Raw genomic sequence first — 18,280 nt, forward strand, 5'->3', positions numbered from 1 at the left:
CACTCTTTCTTGTGTTGCTGTAAATCCCATTGACTCATCGATTTCAGTCATCTTCAGTACAACCTTATTTATTCTTGAGTGGAACATCCACTAGCTCCATGGTTAATGATTTGTATTCTTGAGAAACCATGTGTGCTGGCAAAGGCCAATGCCTTGTGGATTTAAGATAATGATCTGCTTTTCATGAGTTTCGTATGTTGTTTTTGTAAAGTTACATCTTGTAGTTACTAGTTTTGGTTTGGTTTGATGCTATAAAGGTTGTTCCATGGGGGGATTTAGACTCGCTAGCAATGCTCCAGAGGCAGCTGGATGTAGACATACTCGTGACTGGTCATACCCATCAATTCACAGCTTACAAGCATGAGGGGGGTGTTGTTATAAACCCAGGCTCGGCCACTGGTGCCTTCAGCAACATTACCTATGATGCGAATCCAAGCTTTGTCCTCATGGACATCGATGGCCTACGTGTTGTGGTTTATGTTTATGAGCTTATTGATGGTGAGGTTAAAGTCGACAAGATTGATTTTAAGAAGACAACCGCCACAACTCATTCTGCTCATTGAACATGCAGCCAGCAGCAGAGCTTCTTCTTTTTTTCCTGGCATTGTATTTGGATTCCTAGAAATGAAATGTGAGTGATATGTGATCCACTATTTGTGCATATTTTAGTGGAGGCGGCCTTTGGTTCATTTATGAGTTATTGTCAATGAAGAACCAAGCATTGAACTAAAACATCAAGAGAATGGTTCTGAAATTTAGTGGTCTAAAGCAAATGACTAATGGTTGATTGATAAAAGCTTGGTATTTCAATTTGCAGGAGTGATTATGGTAGCTTCTCGGTCTTCAATTAGTTCAATTAAACACCACGAGTTTAACTCTAAGCATGCTCCCTTGTCATCCAGTTGATTTCCATGGCCTCATCTCCTCTCTTGTGCAATTAACAAATTCCATTACTTCGGTCCCCTTTGTTGTCAGGGGAACTTGAGGTTGCTGTTCATGGCTTTGCTCCTGGTAATTCTGGCTTCTTATCAAGGTATGACCCTAATGTAGGTGGCTATCTTTTGTCTTCATGTTATCCATGTAATGTGCTTGGCTCTTCAGTAGGTTCCAGGCATTAACGTCAGTAAATAATGACGTGTCTCAGCAGAGTGCAATATTTTGCTGCTTTACATTTTTGTTCCTACTTTTTAAAAAAAAAATTATTTTGGTCCCTGTATTTTATTTTTCTAACAAATAAGTTCTTAATTGAAATTATTCTTGGTTCTCATGTTTTACAATAAATACAATTTAGTCCATAGATGATCTTTTTAAACCAAGTCTCTACAAATCAAATCTTAAACTTGGTCAAAATCGTGATAGGATATTATAATAATTCTCCAGTGTGTGTGTGTGTATTTGTGATGATATTATAATAAAAATTAAAATCAAAGTAAAAACACTCCAATGACCTGATAATAATAATAAAAATTTATATTTTAATAAAAATGTTGGTTTTCTATACTATCATATAACTAATATTGAAGTGTTTTTACATAATTGGTTATTTAATGTTTTTCTTAAAATGTGGCAAGTTTTTCTTACTTGTACTCATTTTTTCATTTATATAATTTTTTTTTCACACGCATACCTAAATATTCTGTCATATTCAGAGATTCAATTTTGTTTGGAGTGAATTCATTTGTAGTCTAAAAGCATTATACTACTAATCCTCGTATTTAAAAGGAAATCAAGCATATAGTTGAGGAAATAACTTTTTGATCAAATAATGTTGGCAATTGTGCAATGTGATGAATATTTTTTGATAACTTTTATCATAACCCATTTTTCTATCCTTTGTTTCCCTTCAAAAATCCAAATAAAAAGCAAAAAACACAACAACAAAAAACTCAAATATATATATTTTTGACTCATTGGCACTATTTTCATGATTTTTAATGGTTGTTAAAAAAATTTAAAAATATGCTTTCGTGTTTAGCTATTAATGCATTTATTCTAAAACCTTTGATAGTTTTTTTCATTAAATTGACATTGATGTTGTTGTTTTTTTTAAATCAAAATACAAAAATATAAAATAAAATAAATAAAGATGTAAAGAAAAAAAATGAACGACCAAAGTCAAATCAAGTTGTTGGGGATCAAGCACTTGAAAAAAAAAATTGGTTTAGAAATACTAAAGGAATCTTATAAGAGAGGGAGGACACCATTTGATTAAAAAAACCGATAGTCTCCATCTTATTCTCTTCTTCTAAATATACATATAAAAATCCTAACTATTTTTCTTAGCAATTGAAGTTTAGTCGCCACTCTCACTCTAAAAAAAATATTACCTTTCATCTTTTATAGGCTAACCTTTTACCTTTTGATGGTTGTCCAACCTTCCCTCACACTTTAGCCCTCACAAACACAAGGAAAACTAAAACCTAGTGCTTTTTTGCTATTTTTTACACCATTTTTACCACAATTGACATATCATTTTTCATTAACATATGGTATCTCTCTTATAATTTTAATAAAAAAATAGACCCCTTGACTTCTTCCTCACACTTGAGACATCCACCATATCCACCCATTGTGCAACACATTTCTCTTACCATCACTACCTTAAACAGACCACCATACCAACAATAAGACCAAATAGACCTCCCTCTCTTAAAATGATAGTCCCTTATCATATAGCTCTAGCCACCTAACAATGCCAAAAACAGCTCCTCTAACTTGACAATGACAACAAGAAGCAAGACACCACCATAGAACCACCATACCAATAACAAATAAAAACATTTAAAACTATTGGAGGAAAAAAAATTAACAAAAAAAGAAAGCCAATAAAGAGAAAGATTAGAACTTCTTTAAGCTCGATCTCCTTTCTTGGGTAGAGGTGCACCTAATTACCTTTACTGGTGTGTAAAAAAGAAAAAGGCTTGCCCAATCCAATAGGTGACTGACACGACTAAAAGATTGATATTTTCTTCCAAGTGCAGGAGTGTTAAAGTAATAAATAACCCGGCAAGATCGGAGTCGAACCACAAGAAGGTTAATTATATAAATTATAGATGATAATAATAATACAACAACAACAACAACAACAACAACAATAAAAATAATAATAATAATAAAGATGATGAGAACTTTGAGATGAAATATTAATGTAAGGATTAAACAATGATAATAACAAATGTCAAGGTTAGAGGATCCACTAATAGTATGTTAAACAAGTATAGTATAAACTCTTATTATTCAATTGGAAACTATACACAAAGAAGGTTCAAATCAGATTATAAATTGTTAACATGATTATATTAGTTATCCTATTCGATTAATGCTAATACTTGTAAATCTCTTCAGGTATTCATGATTATAACTTATGTTAACAACAAATCAAGTTCCTTTCATAGCTCAAGTTATACCATACAGTATGGGCTATGAAAGTGCCAAGCATTTGATGTACCAAGTGTTATACAATATAAATCTAAATTAGTCATTTGACAAGCAAAGTATTAAAAAGTGAACAAGATAACACAAAACATGTTAGTATCAAATATTAAAGTTCATGTTAAGTTTATATTATACTTATTCTTACACCATTAGTGTAACATTTTCACCTTGACATAATAAACTTAACTAAACAATTAAAGAAAAATAAATAAATAAACAAGATAAGAACATAAATAAGATAAAAGTTAACTAAGTAAAGGAAAGGAATTGAAAGGTATAAACTTGATATTAATGAAAAAAGGACCATGGAGAACCTAAATGCATGGCAAATGCCTCCTTTTATAGGCTAAAATTGGAAACTATTGATTTGATGACTAATTGATGAGTGGGTGACCAACTCTTGACTTGGTGAGAATCCTTATCTTTTTATATGGATGGAAAGGGACCAAGATGCCTAAATGCATGGCAAATGTCTTTTTTTATAAGCCAAAATTGAGAACTATTGATTTGATAACTAATTGATGAGTGGGTGACCAACTCTTAACTTAGTGACAATCCTTATCTTCTCTTGTCTGCCCAGAACGTCATTGCTAACGTCAAAAGTGGAACCACTTGAAAACATGAAAGTTGTAGGAAATTGTCTTAGCATTCTTGTGTACGAACTTCAGGTTATTTGGACTTCTAGAACTCCAGATATGGGCCAAACACTGAACAATGCTCGGGCTGAAGGACATATTCGGACTTCTTTGTTATTGCTCCAATTTGAACTTGAAAATGGCATTTGTAGATTTTAGGCTCCATATGAAAGTTGTAGGCCTATGTCTTACCTTTCCATCCATATAAAGTAGATCTAAATCTGAGATTTACAACTCTAAATATGACCTAATTATCAAACAGTATTCTGGTTTGGACTGCACCGCATCTCTTTTCTAAGTTTAGCCATATTTTTGTCCTTTCAATTTCATTTCTTAAATTCATCAATCAATCCTTTTATTTATATGATAGGCCTGCATTTAAAATGAATATTTACCATAAATTAAAGGTATCTTATATTATTAGATATATTATTATAAAACATGCTTTAGTTAAGGAGTTATTGATACTTCAAGTGCAAAATAATGATATAAAACCTTAATAAAAATGCACTTTTAAATACTAATCAGTGACCCCTTCCAACAAGTGGTGGCACGTGGATTTATATACTGGTAGTGGTGGCACCGCATGGATCACACATGTCACCACTATTCCAAAACGTTTCGTGATTCAAAAAGCTCCTTTACCTAGTTTTAACTACTCAGTTTAGCTCCCCACATCCCAAATGGTCTATTTAAAACCTTAGTTTATTTTTTTTTAACAAAATTAACATGTTTTTGAATTTGTGTGGATTGTTGATTATTGATTTTTTTTTATATAAATGATTCCACATGTTTTTGAATTTGTGTGGATTGTTGATCATTGATGTTTTCTTTTTTATAAATGATTCCATTGTTTATTTTCATAAAAAATTCAACATGTTAGTAATTTTAGGACTTATGATGAAATGACTAAATTTAAATACTTGTTAAATGCATTGTGAATATTATGATGCAATGGTTATAAATTGAGTTCGTTTGATTTGAAGGTGGATATTTAGAATTGGTTTTAGGCCAAAGCCCTTTTTTTTTGTCATCCTTGTGGATCCAACATCCATTTTAGAATTCAATCTAAAATTGTTCATAATAAATGGGCTCACTAGAGATGTTACCTTGAATATTAAAAAATAATAAAATAATTCTTATATCTCCAACAAATAGAAAATTACAATTTAAAAATATTTATTGATATCAAAATCAGGAATATTATTTATGAGTAATATTGGCAGTATTATCTTCAATATTCTTTGACACCATAGTCAAAAGGAATATTAATACTCACCAGTTTCAAAATTGAGATTAACATTTTTAGTCTAATAGTCATTAACAATAATCATGAATATTCATGTGATACTTATTAATGCTAGAGTATGAAGTATTTTTATTTGAATATTCATTGATGTCAAAGTTAGGAATATTATAGATAGGCCATCAATAACATAACACAACAAACTTTTAATAATTTATAACAAAACCAACAATTTATCCTATCTCAGATAAGATACTTTATGGGTGATAGTATCTTCCCTTTAATGTAACTAGTCTCATGCCATATCATTTATATTGACTAGCTAGGGTTTTTAGTAACTATAATACTAGATAGTAACTTCTTAAGCAATACATTTCTCCTCTAAGAATAAGATGCCATAAAATATCTTTTTTCTCTCATCTTTTTAAGGTTATCGTGATGTCGGGTAGTGATAGAATGACAATTGCACTAGGGATTTTTCTTGAGAAAATTTATAAAAACATTGTATAATTCTTTATGGTTAAATGTTATACATTATTTTTTATCTGAATTAAAATATAAACCCTTCTTTTAAGAACCACGAGAACTATATCAAAACTTTTTGAAATAGTGGCAGCGCATGTGATCCACGCACCATCACTACTAGCGTGTGAATTCACATACCGCCACTTGTTGAAAATAGTAACCTTATAAATTGAATAGGCCAATTCTCTTCATATTAGTACTAGTTATGGGGTGCATTTCCAACTAAGAAAGGAGATTAGGCCCAAGAAAGTTTCAATCTCTCTCTTTAAGGCTTTTTTTTCTTCATCCATTATCTCTTCTCCAACAAGTCTAGATGTTGTCATTTGTTGCTAGTATTATGGTTTAGTGGTGGCATCTTGCTTGCTGTTGTTAGTGACAAGTTGAAGGAGCTATTGTTAGTTTTGTTCGGTTGTTGGAGTTGCATAAAGAGGGGTTGCCATTTTGAGAGATGAAGGTCTATTTGGTCTTGATATTGGTATAATGGTTTGTCTTAGCTCATGATGGTGACAAAAATAGGTTGCAAGACGAGTGGTTGTGGTGGGGGTCTTGGGTGTAAAAAGGAAGTTAAGGGGTCTATTTATTTTAGGATTGTGAGAGAGAGACCATGTATGGTTAGAATGTGAACCGACAATAATGGTTAAAATGGTGTATGGGAAGGCAAAAGAGATATTGGGTTTTGGTTTTTCTTAAGTATACGAGGTTTAAAGTGTAATGGAAAATCATATAAAGGTTGGTCAACCACTTGAAGATGAAGGGTTGGTCTGTGAAAGATGAGAAAGGTTAAGGATTTTTTAAAGTGAAAGTGGCGACTAAAGCTTCAGCTTCTAAGAAAATGAGATAAGGGTTTTTCTATTTGTTTTTAGAATGAGAGAATAAGATGGAAGCTGAGGGGTTTTTTTTATAATCAAATGGTGGCCTCCTTCTTTTACAAGATTCCTTTAGAATTATAAACAAAATTTTTTATCATCTTCTTTTTAATTTCTTGGTCTTCGAGAAACTTGATTTTATTTTGGTCCCTTATTTTCCTCTATGCCTTTGGCCTCTTTATCCATTTTACTCCTTTTTTTATTTCTCTTATTTTTTATTTTTTATTATTTTTTTTAGAAAAACAAAAAAATAACATCAACATCAATTCGATGAGAAAAACTTATCAATGATTTTGGAATGCACTATTTAATAACTAAATACGGTGAAAACATATTTTTGGATTTTAGAATTTTCAAAAAGACATTGAAAATTATGAAAATGACACAAATGCATTGAAAATATATTTTTTGGATTTTTTAAAATTATTTTCTCCTTTTTTTTGGATTTTTGAAAAATATATTGAAAAAGAAGGTCGAAATTGAGTTATGACAACTTTCATGAATAATAAAAAGTATAGGATACACCTCTTAATTTTGCATTCAAATTCGAATAACTAGGCCAATGTGATAAATTAATAATTTGTTAAATTTATAAGAAAATATATTAAAAAACACATTTGTCCAACTTGATATATAAACTAATAATCTCTTTATACATCATAATTTTATTAATAGGCAACTCAATTAAGAGGTCTTTGTAAAATATGCCTCTAATTTACATGTTTTCTTTTAAAATTGATGTCTCCTTGGATCTCTTCTCCAACTTTTTTTAGTATATTAAGTAATTCTAATGCAGTGTCCTCATATTGCAAGATAAAATTATTTAATATGTAATTATTATTTTGAGTGCATCATTATGCAAGACAGACTTTAATATAGAACTATCATTTTCAACTTTATCTTCTTTGTCATTTTCCTTGACATTCTCAATAATTTGCTTATCACTTGTGACAATCTTTGAGGATAAAAAAGATGTTGAACCTAAACATTTCAAAGAAAAGATTGATTCCTCATTAGTACTTCTATTTTCTCATGCCATAACTAATCAAAGGAAAGTGAATAACAATTTTGAATTCTTTGAAATTTTCAAACAAGTAAAGACCAATATATATTTGTTGGACACTATTAAGTAAGTATCCTTTTATGCCAAATTTTTTAAAGAACTTGTTCACCATAAAAAGACAATTGAATGTTAAAAACAAAGTCTTTTAGTTGAACAAGTGTAATTCTTTAAAAAAAAAATTCTTTAAAATATAAAGATTTTGTTTGTCCTATAATTTTATGCTTTATAAGAGAAAATCTTGATCTTGAAGCTAATGTGAATTTACTTCAATATTCAATTTTATAAAATCTCAATCCAGGTGAGTTATACCAACTTTTGTAACTCTTTTACATACTAACAAATCTATAAAAATGTCTATAAGAGCAGTTGAAGATGTGTTAGTATAAGTTGATAAACTCATTTATCTTATGGATTTTATTATTTTGGATATACAACATGTTAAAGCATGTAATTTGATTTTTATTATTTAAAAAAAATTATTTTTTATAGCTTTTAATGTATTGATTAATTATAGAAATGGAGTGATGAAGTTATCATTTGGATACATGATATTGAAAATGAATGTTTTTAACATTTTCAAGTAACATAGAGATGATCATGATTTACAGCAAGTAAATTTTATTGAAAAATTTGTTTTCAATCAATTTGAAACTACTTCTAGTGAAAATGAGTTTAATGAATCTAAAAACTTGCAAATGATTTATTTTCAGGAAGAATCAATAAGTAGTTGGAGACCAAAAATTAAGGTATTGCCACCACAATCAATTGAATCTATAATTTCAAGTGTTTAACCATTAAAACTTGATTTGAAATTGTACAATCTAATCTCAAATAATTATTTTTTTGAAAAAATAAAACTTTTCTAGAAATAATTTCGAGGCTTTTATTAAACTTAAAGAAGTAATCACTAACCCTAATATTACTAGCTTTACCTAACTTCACAAGATATTTCACAATTGAATGTAATGCTTTTAAAATGGGAGTTGGGGCTATTCTAATGCAGAAGGGAAGGCATATTACATACTATAGTAAAGGTTAGAAAGGAAGAGAACTAACTTTATCAACCTATGAAAAGGAGCTCCTAACCATTGTATTAGCAGTTTAGAAATGACATTCTTAATTATAAAGGCAATCTTTTAAGATCAAGAATGACCAACATAGTTTAAAAGTATATTTTAGAACAAAAGGTGGAAAGCCCTGCATAATAAAAATGGATTTCCAAGCTTCTTGGTTATGATTTGATAGTGGAATATCGATCTAGTAATGAAAATATGATAGTCGATGCTTTGCCTTAGGGATTAGAAAGGGAAGATCAAAAGGACATATAGGCTATTATTATGTTTATTGCTAATTGGGCTAGGAAGCTTAAGGAGAGCTATATTAACTTATAGATCCAACAACTATTACAGTTAATGAACAAGGGCAAAGTGGAAAGTCTGAAATACCAGCTGAAGGATGAAATTTTCTTATACAAAAAAAGAATATACATCAATAAGAAATGTTCCTTTAAGAAGGATATTTTTCACTACATATATAACAGCTTTATAGCTAGTCATTCTAGGTATGAAAAAACCTTAAGACGGGCAAGGAAGAATTTTTTTGGGTGTGGGTGAAAGCTGATATAAAGAGTTACATCACCTAGTATGATACTTGCTAAAGAAACAAGGTTGAGAACACTAAGCATTCTAAGTTATTATAGCCACTATCTGTTTTTAAAAGGCCCTGGTTTTCTATGTCTATGGATTTCATAAAGGGTTTACCTATCTCAAACAATTATTCTATTATCCTAGTGGTAGTTGACAGATTGTTCAAATATACACATTTTATAATCATGGTTTATCCTTACACAACAATTTAAGTAACACAAGTATTTGCACAACGTGTTTCAAGTTACATGGACTACCATAAAGTATTATCATAAATAGAGATCCTACTCTTATAAGCAGATAGTGACAAGAATTGTTCAAAGTTTAAAAGGTTAAACTGCACTTATCTACTACTTGTTACCCACAGACAAACAGCTAAACTGAAGACACTAGTAAAACTTTAGTAGGGTACTTATATTGTTTTGCGGGGGACAATCCTACAAGTTGGTCTCGGTGGCTACTTATGCTCGAATGGTGGTATAACATCAATTTTCATACTTCCCTAAAAACTACTTAGTTTGAAGTCCTATATGGTTATTCTCCACTATCCTTAATCAATTATGTACCAGGAATTACACCATAATGAGGCAATGGAAAAAAACATATCAAGGATCACATAAAGATATTACAAATGATCAAAAGCAATTTAATTGTGGCACAAGAACAACAAAAGAAACAAACAAATTCAAAATGCAAGAGCACAAAACGAGAAGAAAGTGACTAGACTTACCTCAAACTCCATCCAAACAGCCAATCCATTATATATTAGAGAAAGAAACTAAAGTTAGCTCATAAGTACTACAACCCACTCAAAGTAATTAAAAGAATCAGTCGAGTAGCTTACCATCTCGAGCTTTCATAAGATGCAAGGGTTTAGTCCATGTTCGATGTCTTTTTATTAAAGAAGAAAATTGAAAAGTATATGACTCCCGAACCTGAACTCTCACTGTTTAGGCTAGAAGGAACTCCGCAACTAGAACTAGTGGAGATCTTGAAGAATCAAGAGAAAAATGTTTAAAAAAAAGCCAAGAAGGAGTTGTTAGCTTAATAGGAAAGACAAAGCCTAAAGGATGTTATGTGGGTAGAAGAATAACATTTAAATAACATATACCCTCACCTTAAAGGCAAGGTTTTTTGAGGGAGATGAAGTTGCAACATGTTTGAGGATCGAAGGTATTGATTAATTTCATGACATCATTTCTTCTTGGAAAAACAAAGAATTATGATTATTTTTACCTTTAAAAGAAATTTGATCGGGCAAGACAAATAGGTGAAAAGAAAATAGAAAGTGAACAGTCAAAATGCTACCTCGGGTTAATACTAGAAACGTGGATGGTTGATGCTTAATGTTATAAACAAACAATGCAGATGAAGAAAATTGGACGGTCAATGTTCAGAGATCCTTACATGGTAAACACACAAGTTGAACTATATATTTGTGTAAGGGAAAACAACAACGTTTGAACTAGTAAGGAATTAGTCTTCAACAAATCAAGGACCCCAAATCAGATTCAATAATCAAGAATAGTCTTTTAAAATTCAAATAAAATATTAACCAGTTCTATTATAAATAAGGTTAAATAGATAAAAATTCATTTTTCTGTCTTAGATATTGCAATCAAGTCCTCGGTTACTTAATTTCAATTCAATTCATTTCAATAAAATAACCTCTATTCTTTTCAGAAAGTACATCTCCCAAATTCCACAATTTTAATAGGAGGTTTGTTATATCACATACCATATAAAGTTTGAAGATCGAAGTTTATTTGTTTTTAGAAGAAAAAAAAAAAAGAGCGAGGTGTACAAGTAATCGGATTTGGACACCACCGCCTGGCACAGAATATCACTTTTCCTCCGAACAACAGCTAAAATGGTAGGAAAGTGCCTCTTGCAAAGAATTAGATAAAAATGCAAACCAAGTAAGAATATTGTGATTCTGGAGGGTTGCCTTGAACATAAAGCATCCTCAACCCCCACTAAGTTCTCGAACCGCAGGCTTAACAAGCAAAGAACCATAATGCCATTTATAAATAACACATCTTCTGACCCTAAACACTCGTACTTTCTTAGTCTTTTATGAATTGAATCTTTTTGGAGCCCTCGGGAAAATAAAATAACTCCAAATCCCTTTCGTCCTTTCACATAGTTCAGTTTACAGCACAAGAATGGCCTCCGAGCAGATGAAACCTGTTGCCTTGCTGCTTTTAGTCTTAAATCTTATCATGTATATCATCGTTTTAGGCATTGGCGGTTGGGCTATGAATAGAGCCATTGATTATGGCTTCATCATCGGTAAATCACCCTCTCCCCGCCTTCACTCTCTCTGTTTTTGTCTTCCTTCACTGATAATCATGCACTGCTTGCTATATATTGTCTTCTGCTAGCGTGGTCTATGCCGTAATTATGTCACGTACAACTTAATTTCAGGACCTGGGTATGACCTTCCAGCACATTTCTCTCCCATTTTCTTCCCGATGGGAAATGCTGCCACTGGGTTCTTCGTGACATTCTCTTTGATTGCCGGAGTTGTTGGTGTTGCCTCGGCCATTGTTGGTCTTAATCACATTCGCTCTTGGCACAGAGATAGCATGCCATCCGCCGCCTCCGCTGCTGCCATTGCTTGGGCTCTCACTCTTCTAGCCATGGGGTAAGCAACCACCATCCATCAGCCTTTGCCCTCCCTCTCAGCAACTATTTTAGCAATTAACTATCAAAATAGTTCCATGATTGAGGTCAAAGAAAGTGTTTTTCTTAAGACAGATTAAAAGGCTCTATTTACATTCAAAACGGAAAAAAAAAAAAAAAAGATATATATGTTTCTTCTTGCCATGTTGATTACTGACTGGCAACAAAATTTGCGCAGCTTTGCCAGCAAAGAAATTGAGCTATCTATCAGGAACGCCCGCCTGGTAAGAATGATAAACAGCTTTATCAGATTTCTTTGACTCCACTACTGCTGTGTTAGATTAATTAGCCAAGAATTTAGTTTTACGTATAATCATGTTCAAGAATTTGAACACAAGTAATCATCTCTCTGCAGAGAACCATGGAAGCATTTATGATCATACTTTCTGCTACGCAGCTTCTATACATAGCAGCCATCCATGGCGCCTCATCAAGTGGAAGAGCTTGAAAGAATTCATAGTCCCTTTAATTTATGCATGCTTGGTGTGTTTTCAATGTTTTTTTTTTTAATTTCCCAGCTCTTTGGGGCTGTAAGCAGATTGATGTTTTTCCATGTGATTTGATTGGATTTTTATGAACAAATAACAAAGGAAATGGTGTCCAAAATCATATTTTCATTTTACGGTCTCTTGTTGTTAATTATTAATCACTCAATTACTATTTGCTCCTCTTAGTGCACGTGGTTTTGATCATCGTTTTCTGCAACTTTTTTTATTTTTTATTTTGTGGTTCCTGAGGCGCCCTTATCTAGGTATTGATGATTTTATATATAGATAGTTTTTGTCATTATTATTTTTTATTTATTTATTGTCAATGGGATACCGTGAACTATATATATATTTTTTTAAAAAAAATATAAAAATATTATTTTAAAAAACAAGCTTTTATCATTCTCGTACATACTCGAACACCATGAATCTCTACCTACCATGAATAGGCATTCTTTAGACTTCTAATGCCCACTGTAACTTGCGAAAAGAAAAGCAAAGATATGGCATCCATAGCATATATTCCAGAGGGCACAGCTGATGACATGCTTGAGAAAAGGTAGAATTGCTGAAATTTTTTTTTTTAAGGGGAAAAAAAGAAGATGTAAATGAGTCACACAATTCAGCTAGTAATAAAAATACGAGGACAAGAGTCAAGAAAGGAAAGGGGGGAAGGAGAAAAACACTGTTCTCATACTGGAATGGTGAGTTTCATATCATCAATCTGGTAAAAAATGAACAACATACAACACCCGGTATACTGACACAATCAAAAATCAACGAGAAAATGAGGCTTAGGGTTGGTAAACTAAAGCTACCCCCCAATATTGAAACTCACTGTTTGCAAAGTTTATATAATTGTTTTACCTATACAGGTTTTCTGCACTTATTGGGGAAAACTTTCCAAGAGATTCTAACTCCTGTTATCTCAAACTACTACAAACCAAATCCTTCTCAGACTCCCAGCTCACGGACAGCTTCCTGAAGCTCGCGCTTGCTTCTGCAATAGATGTATGGGGGGAGCTATAAATTTATACCGCACAACATATAAAGAAAAGACAACAGCCATATGGAAATGTGCAAAAATCATAGTTCTAGAGAGTTGTTGAACCAAGGCCTTGTGCAAAGCACAAAAACCAAAAGCCTTCAAACATAGTTCAACCAAATCAAAATATGAATAGAAAACGAATCCAGTGAAAAGAATCTGTTAAACATTACTGATCTGAAAAGTTTAGAAGGGCAAGCACCTCGTAATTGGTATTTTCAGTTAAGAATCTTTTCAAATTTGCTTCTTTTTTTCATAACTCAAAGAAAGAAAAAGAAGAGGGAAAGGGATAACTCAAAATAAGCTGGAATTTGCATTTTCAACAACTCAAAAAAAATTTATAAAAAATTAAAAAATAAAATAAGTTGCCCAAAAAAATCCCTGGATTTTCTACAGCAGAGAATTTATACTATTCCTAAGTGATCTGGCACAAATAGGCACCAGCTCCAATTTACCAGCCCCATTAAAACCGACTCATGAAAGAATTATCTTTATAATGATTCAGATTTCTTGAGAGTTCTGCCATAATGTTGAAAGAGAGGAGTAAAAGTAATGCCTATATGACCAAAAAAGTAAAAGGAATCCCTAGATTAGTAAATTTATGAGCTTGCATGTGCTTCACAAAACTGCTAAGACCCACAACCAAACAAATTGAAATTGAGGCTCTATGATTTGCAATGCATTATTTGAATTTTTAATAAATAACATATCTACAAAACACATGAAAAATGGGGGCACAACAGGGCATCAAAACAGATCACAACAAAATGGTACCTGAAAGTCACTAGGCATATCTATTTGCAGTATATATACAAGATCTCGATATCCAATCCAAGTCATTCTGATTTAAATTGAGGCAATACTAACCTGAAATTATCTATTGGTGCCTGTAAAAACATCAAATAAACCACAGCAACTCAAACAAGATGTTCTTTCTGCTACTTGTGGAGCAGAAGCAAGAAGAAGCTGCAGACAAATTCAGCAACACAGAGCATATTCAATTGTTAGCGCAACATATTCAAGAAAAAGAATGATAGATCAAATCACAATCAAGAAGAAACAAACCTGGTTTTCAGTGCTTTCAAGAGCATCGGTGTCTTTGTTTTTGTCTGCACTATTACCAGTTTCAGTGGAATGACTGCCTGATGATGCCATTGTTTTCCCTAAATTTCCATATACAGAAGAACCAACCACACTTGAAGATGCCCCAACATTCTCATTTGAGATGGGAAAAACTTTATCTTCATTTTTCTTTGGCACCACAATAGCTGGTGAAACTTCAACAACCTCATTGGATATAGGCAACAATCTGTCCTCATTTTCCTCAAAACCAGATTCAACCACTTCCAGAACCTCTGAATTTTCAACTTGAGCACTCTCCATATCAAATTTCACTGTCTCGGAAATGGGCACCACAGGATTCACCAAATAAACAGCTGAAGCAGTTTCCAAGACTGAATTATTATTAACTTCCTTGACTGGTTTCTCATTTTCAGGGATCTGCTTCACCTCTTTAGGAAAAGAACCAAATTCCTTGTCCTCATCATCATTGGCTTCCTTTGATTTCTTCTCAAAAACTTGAGACTCATTGCTGGAACTACTACTGCTAGAGCTCCCATCATCTTCACCATGAGATTCCTTTGGACAATCAACATACTCATTAATATCTTTACTTTCCACATTTTGCTCAGAGCTCACTTCTCTCTCAATTTTAATAGCACTGTTGTCCTCTAGTTCAACTTTATGGCTTCCTTCTGCATCCCCAGGGACTCCCTCCATGGGCTTGTTCTGGTGGGCAAATGAATCGGCAGGTGATGGGCCTCCTTTCTCAGATTCTCCATTACCCTCATTAAATGGATGCTGGTGGTTATGTTGGTCCAGTGATACAGGGGAAACAATCTCACCACCATCATTCTCTCTCTCATCAGAGCTTTTTGGATCACCATTTCCTAAAACCATTGACAAAATCACAAGTTCCAGTCAGAAAATGGTTAAAGAACCGAATTTTAATCAAATTTAAGGACAAAAAAACTAACAAAGATATGCTCATTGAATCAATATCATTATGTGATGAAAAGTAGGAGAGCACTCAGTGATGGATTGGATGCATCTAATCAAGCAAAAGAAATCGCATCACTTTCAAGCAACTGATGTGATGAAAAGTAGGAGAGCACTCAGTAATGGATTGGATGCATCGAATCAAGCAACTGATAAGAGATCAACTAACTTTGTTACTAACATGAAACCAAATTGATTAAAACAAACTTAAAACGTGCGCCAAACAGAATGGCATGATAATTAAGTGGGAGGCAAACATTTCAACTACATCGCAACAATGTTCAAGAGAAACAAGGAACATCAACAAATGTAAATTGAGTTGATATGCTAAACTTAACCAAATTTGAAGGGAGTTAAACATGCATGGGCCTGTAAGTTAGTTAAACCATCACAATCAAAATCTCTAAGCAAATTCTTAAGACCAAAACCTCGGGAAAAAAAATAAACCACCACCACACAATTCCCATCAGATCAAGAAAAACATGAAACATAAACAAATGAATCTAATCCAAATACCCTAAAAATAAAATAACCACCAAGAATCCAATCAGAGCAAAGCTAAAAGAAGGACATGAAAAGGATACCCATTAACCAAATTGGCAAAAACACCAAAATCAGTAGGTGAAAAAAACCTAAAAAAACTCGATCAACAAACGATGTCAACACACACCCATTAACCCAAAATCCACAAAAACACCAAAACTACAAAATCAAAGTGCCATTATAAAGTACCCATTACTACAAAATTGCACAGAGAAATACACCAATCCACTCAAACGCAATCAAAACAAGACTTATCAACAAGAACCCATGACTCAAATTCAAATAGCTTATCAAACAAAAATTTAAAAAAAGGCCAGTAAGTGAGTGTATAATTGAGTGACAGAGTGGCAAGTGATGGGTGGTTGTACTCAAAGTGAAAACCCTTTAAACATCTTTTTTCTCTTTTCCTTTTTCTTTAAAAAAACCTTGAGGATTGTTGCTGCTGATTGAAGAGTTGTCGCTGACCTCCTTTTCCTTCTTTTTCCTGGCAGCTTTCCTCTTCTTAGCACCTGATGGCATGATTGATTTTAGCTTTAGCCCTTAATAACTCAAAAATCTATTTCTTGTGGGGCTGTCAAACCCGGAAAAAAGAAAAAGAAAAAGGAAGATGCATAGATCGTGGGCTGTCTCCCTGTAGCCTCTCTCGCTCTAGGCTTTGTATGTACAGTACAAACTGTAAAGCACCAAAAATAGCACTTGGTACAGGTAAGGTCTGACAGGTATAGGTAGAGAGGTAGAGGCTCGTGAAGAAGATCTATTTATTTGTGGATTTTAAGATTATTTTTAAAATAGAAAATCTTCATTTAAAGCGTCATAAGTGGAAGTTTGTGCGTGTTTTTTTTAAGATTCTGTGTTCTTCAATCTCCCTCTGTCTATGCGTTCCTTTGAGTCTTTTTGCTTTGCTTTGCTTTTTCTTCTTTTCCGTAATGAGACTTCACTGATTTGGCAATTTTTTTCTCTTTCTTTTTTTTATTTAAAAAAAAAAAGAAAATTCCTGCACATTAACATGAACCCTTCTTTTCCTAGATTTGGAGCCAGATAATTCAAAATTTTGTGGAAATTATATCATTAGTGATAATACATGAAAAAAAATTTGTTTGGCTTGATTACATCAAAATCAAATTAAAGATTACAAGATTAAATATGCATTAGTCTAATCATACTTTTAACATTATAATTGAGTTGATAGTTGGATCAAGACCCGATAAAACCTTAAAAAGTTTGGTTTTTGTGTAATTTATCAATTTTTATCTCCTAATTTTATTTTATTTTATTATTTATCTCTTATTTTTTTATATATGTTATAATCACTTCAATTAGAATTATCATTTACTATAAGTGACATAAACAATCTATTTTCAAAAGCATTTTCAAAACAAAATACTATTTTTAAAAGTATTTCCAAAATTTTTTTTGATTTGATTGGATCAAGACCAAATCAAAAACTATAAAATTAAATATACAAATATCTAACTATATTTTTAATATCACGATAGAGTCAATAATTAAATTGAGATCCAATCAAGCCTTATAAATTTTGGTCTTTGTGTAATCCATCATTTTTTATCTTCTAATCTCTCCTTTTATTTTATCATTTATTTCTTAATTTTCTATATATATCCTTTTATTTTATCATTTATCTCTTAATTTTTTATATATATCATAATCACTTGAACTAGAATTATCACTTATTATAAGTGACATAGGCAAGCTATGCTTTAAAAGCATTTCCAAAGCAAAATGCTATTTTAAAATATCAAAATGTTATTATAATATTTTAAATATAATAAATATAGTTTTGTTTACTATTTATGTTCCAATAAAAAAATCATTTGAAAAGCCAATTGTACTGGAGAGAGAAAAAAAAATGCTTTAGTTTTTCTTTAATGAATTTAAAGTCATTTTTTTTTACATGATTATATTAAATTGATTTATTTTTTATTAGCCCCACTTTGTTAATTTTAGTATTTTAATAAATATGTAGGAATAATATTTTTAGAAAAGGAAGCTATTTTAACTATTCTTTTACTATTTATATTACAGCT

At 31.9% G+C, this 18,280-nt stretch overlaps 3 protein-coding genes and 1 long non-coding RNA gene across 8 annotated transcripts in view; 2 read left to right on the forward strand and 2 right to left on the reverse strand.

The window, feature by feature from the left end:
- The window catches only part of LOC105140264 (vacuolar protein sorting-associated protein 29-like), an 18,390-nt gene extending 1,664 nt beyond the window's left edge, over nt 1–16,726 (forward strand). The window contains exons 3-4 of one of the 3 annotated variants that reach the window (XR_845158.1): nt 258–631; nt 818–1,216. Coding sequence is in view for 2 of the 3 variants with exons in the window: in XM_011047026.1 (XP_011045328.1) it covers nt 258–563 (306 nt within the window). In the remaining variant the exon portion in view is untranslated. The other 2 variants (XM_011047026.1, XM_011047025.1) reach the window with 2 other exon arrangements.
- Nucleotides 11,469–12,864, forward strand: LOC105140263 (uncharacterized). Of its 2 annotated transcripts, XR_845157.1 has the most exons (5): nt 11,469–11,708; nt 11,844–12,063; nt 12,280–12,325; nt 12,457–12,699; nt 12,853–12,864. XR_845157.1 is itself a non-coding variant. In XM_011047023.1 (4 exons), exons 1-4 carry the CDS (start codon nt 11,582–11,584, stop codon nt 12,547–12,549), a joined length of 486 nt encoding a protein of 161 aa, XP_011045325.1. In that variant the 5' UTR covers nt 11,469–11,581; the 3' UTR covers nt 12,550–12,701. The 2 variants fall into 2 exon arrangements, 1 of the variants encoding a protein (XP_011045325.1); XM_011047023.1 differs by lacking the exon at nt 12,853–12,864 and having other exon boundaries at nt 12,457–12,701.
- On the reverse strand, nt 13,284–17,132 carry LOC105140262 (uncharacterized). Of its 2 annotated transcripts, none has more exons than XM_011047021.1 (4): nt 16,661–17,132; nt 14,700–15,583; nt 14,502–14,600; nt 13,284–13,589 (listed from the first exon to the last, which is right to left on the reverse strand). In XM_011047021.1, the coding sequence occupies exons 1-3, from the start codon at nt 16,752–16,754 to the stop codon at nt 14,508–14,510; spliced, it is 1,071 nt and encodes a 356-aa protein (XP_011045323.1). In that variant the 5' UTR covers nt 16,755–17,132; the 3' UTR covers nt 13,284–13,589; nt 14,502–14,507. The 2 variants fall into 2 exon arrangements, with proteins under 2 accessions (XP_011045323.1, XP_011045324.1); XM_011047022.1 differs by lacking the exon at nt 16,661–17,132 and adding an exon at nt 16,425–16,613.
- On the reverse strand, nt 15,728–16,418 carry LOC105140261 (uncharacterized). Its single transcript, XR_845156.1, has 2 exons — nt 15,847–16,418; nt 15,728–15,786 (listed from the first exon to the last, which is right to left on the reverse strand). It is a non-coding gene; the product is annotated as an uncharacterized LOC105140261 (long non-coding RNA).
- Nucleotides 17,133–18,280: the final 1,148 nt, after the last annotated feature.

The sequence above is a fragment of the Populus euphratica genome, unplaced genomic scaffold, assembly GCF_000495115.2.
Source record: "Populus euphratica unplaced genomic scaffold, PopEup_1.0 scaffold238.1, whole genome shotgun sequence".
NCBI classification, from domain to species: domain Eukaryota; kingdom Viridiplantae; phylum Streptophyta; class Magnoliopsida; order Malpighiales; family Salicaceae; genus Populus; species Populus euphratica.

Bases quoted from the DNA above. Each gene is read 5' to 3' on its own strand.
- LOC105140263 (XM_011047023.1), top strand. From the start codon at position 11,582: ATGGCCTCCGAGCAGATGAAACCTGTTGCCTTGCTGCTTTTAGTCTTA. The intron at 12,064-12,279 runs GTAAGCAACCAC...AAATTTGCGCAG, and splicing joins CTCACTCTTCTAGCCATGGG to CTTTGCCAGCAAAGAAATTG. The intron at 12,326-12,456 runs GTAAGAATGATA...ATCTCTCTGCAG, and splicing joins CTATCAGGAACGCCCGCCTG to AGAACCATGGAAGCATTTAT.
- LOC105140262 (XM_011047021.1), bottom strand. From the start codon at position 16,754: ATGCCATCAGGTGCTAAGAAGAGGAAAGCTGCCAGGAAAAAGAAGGAA. The intron at 15,584-16,660 runs GTTTTTTTAAAG...CAATGGTTTTAG, and splicing joins CAGCAGCAACAATCCTCAAG to GAAATGGTGATCCAAAAAGC. The intron at 14,601-14,699 runs GTTTGTTTCTTC...ATTTGTCTGCAG, and splicing joins TTGAAAGCACTGAAAACCAG to CTTCTTCTTGCTTCTGCTCC.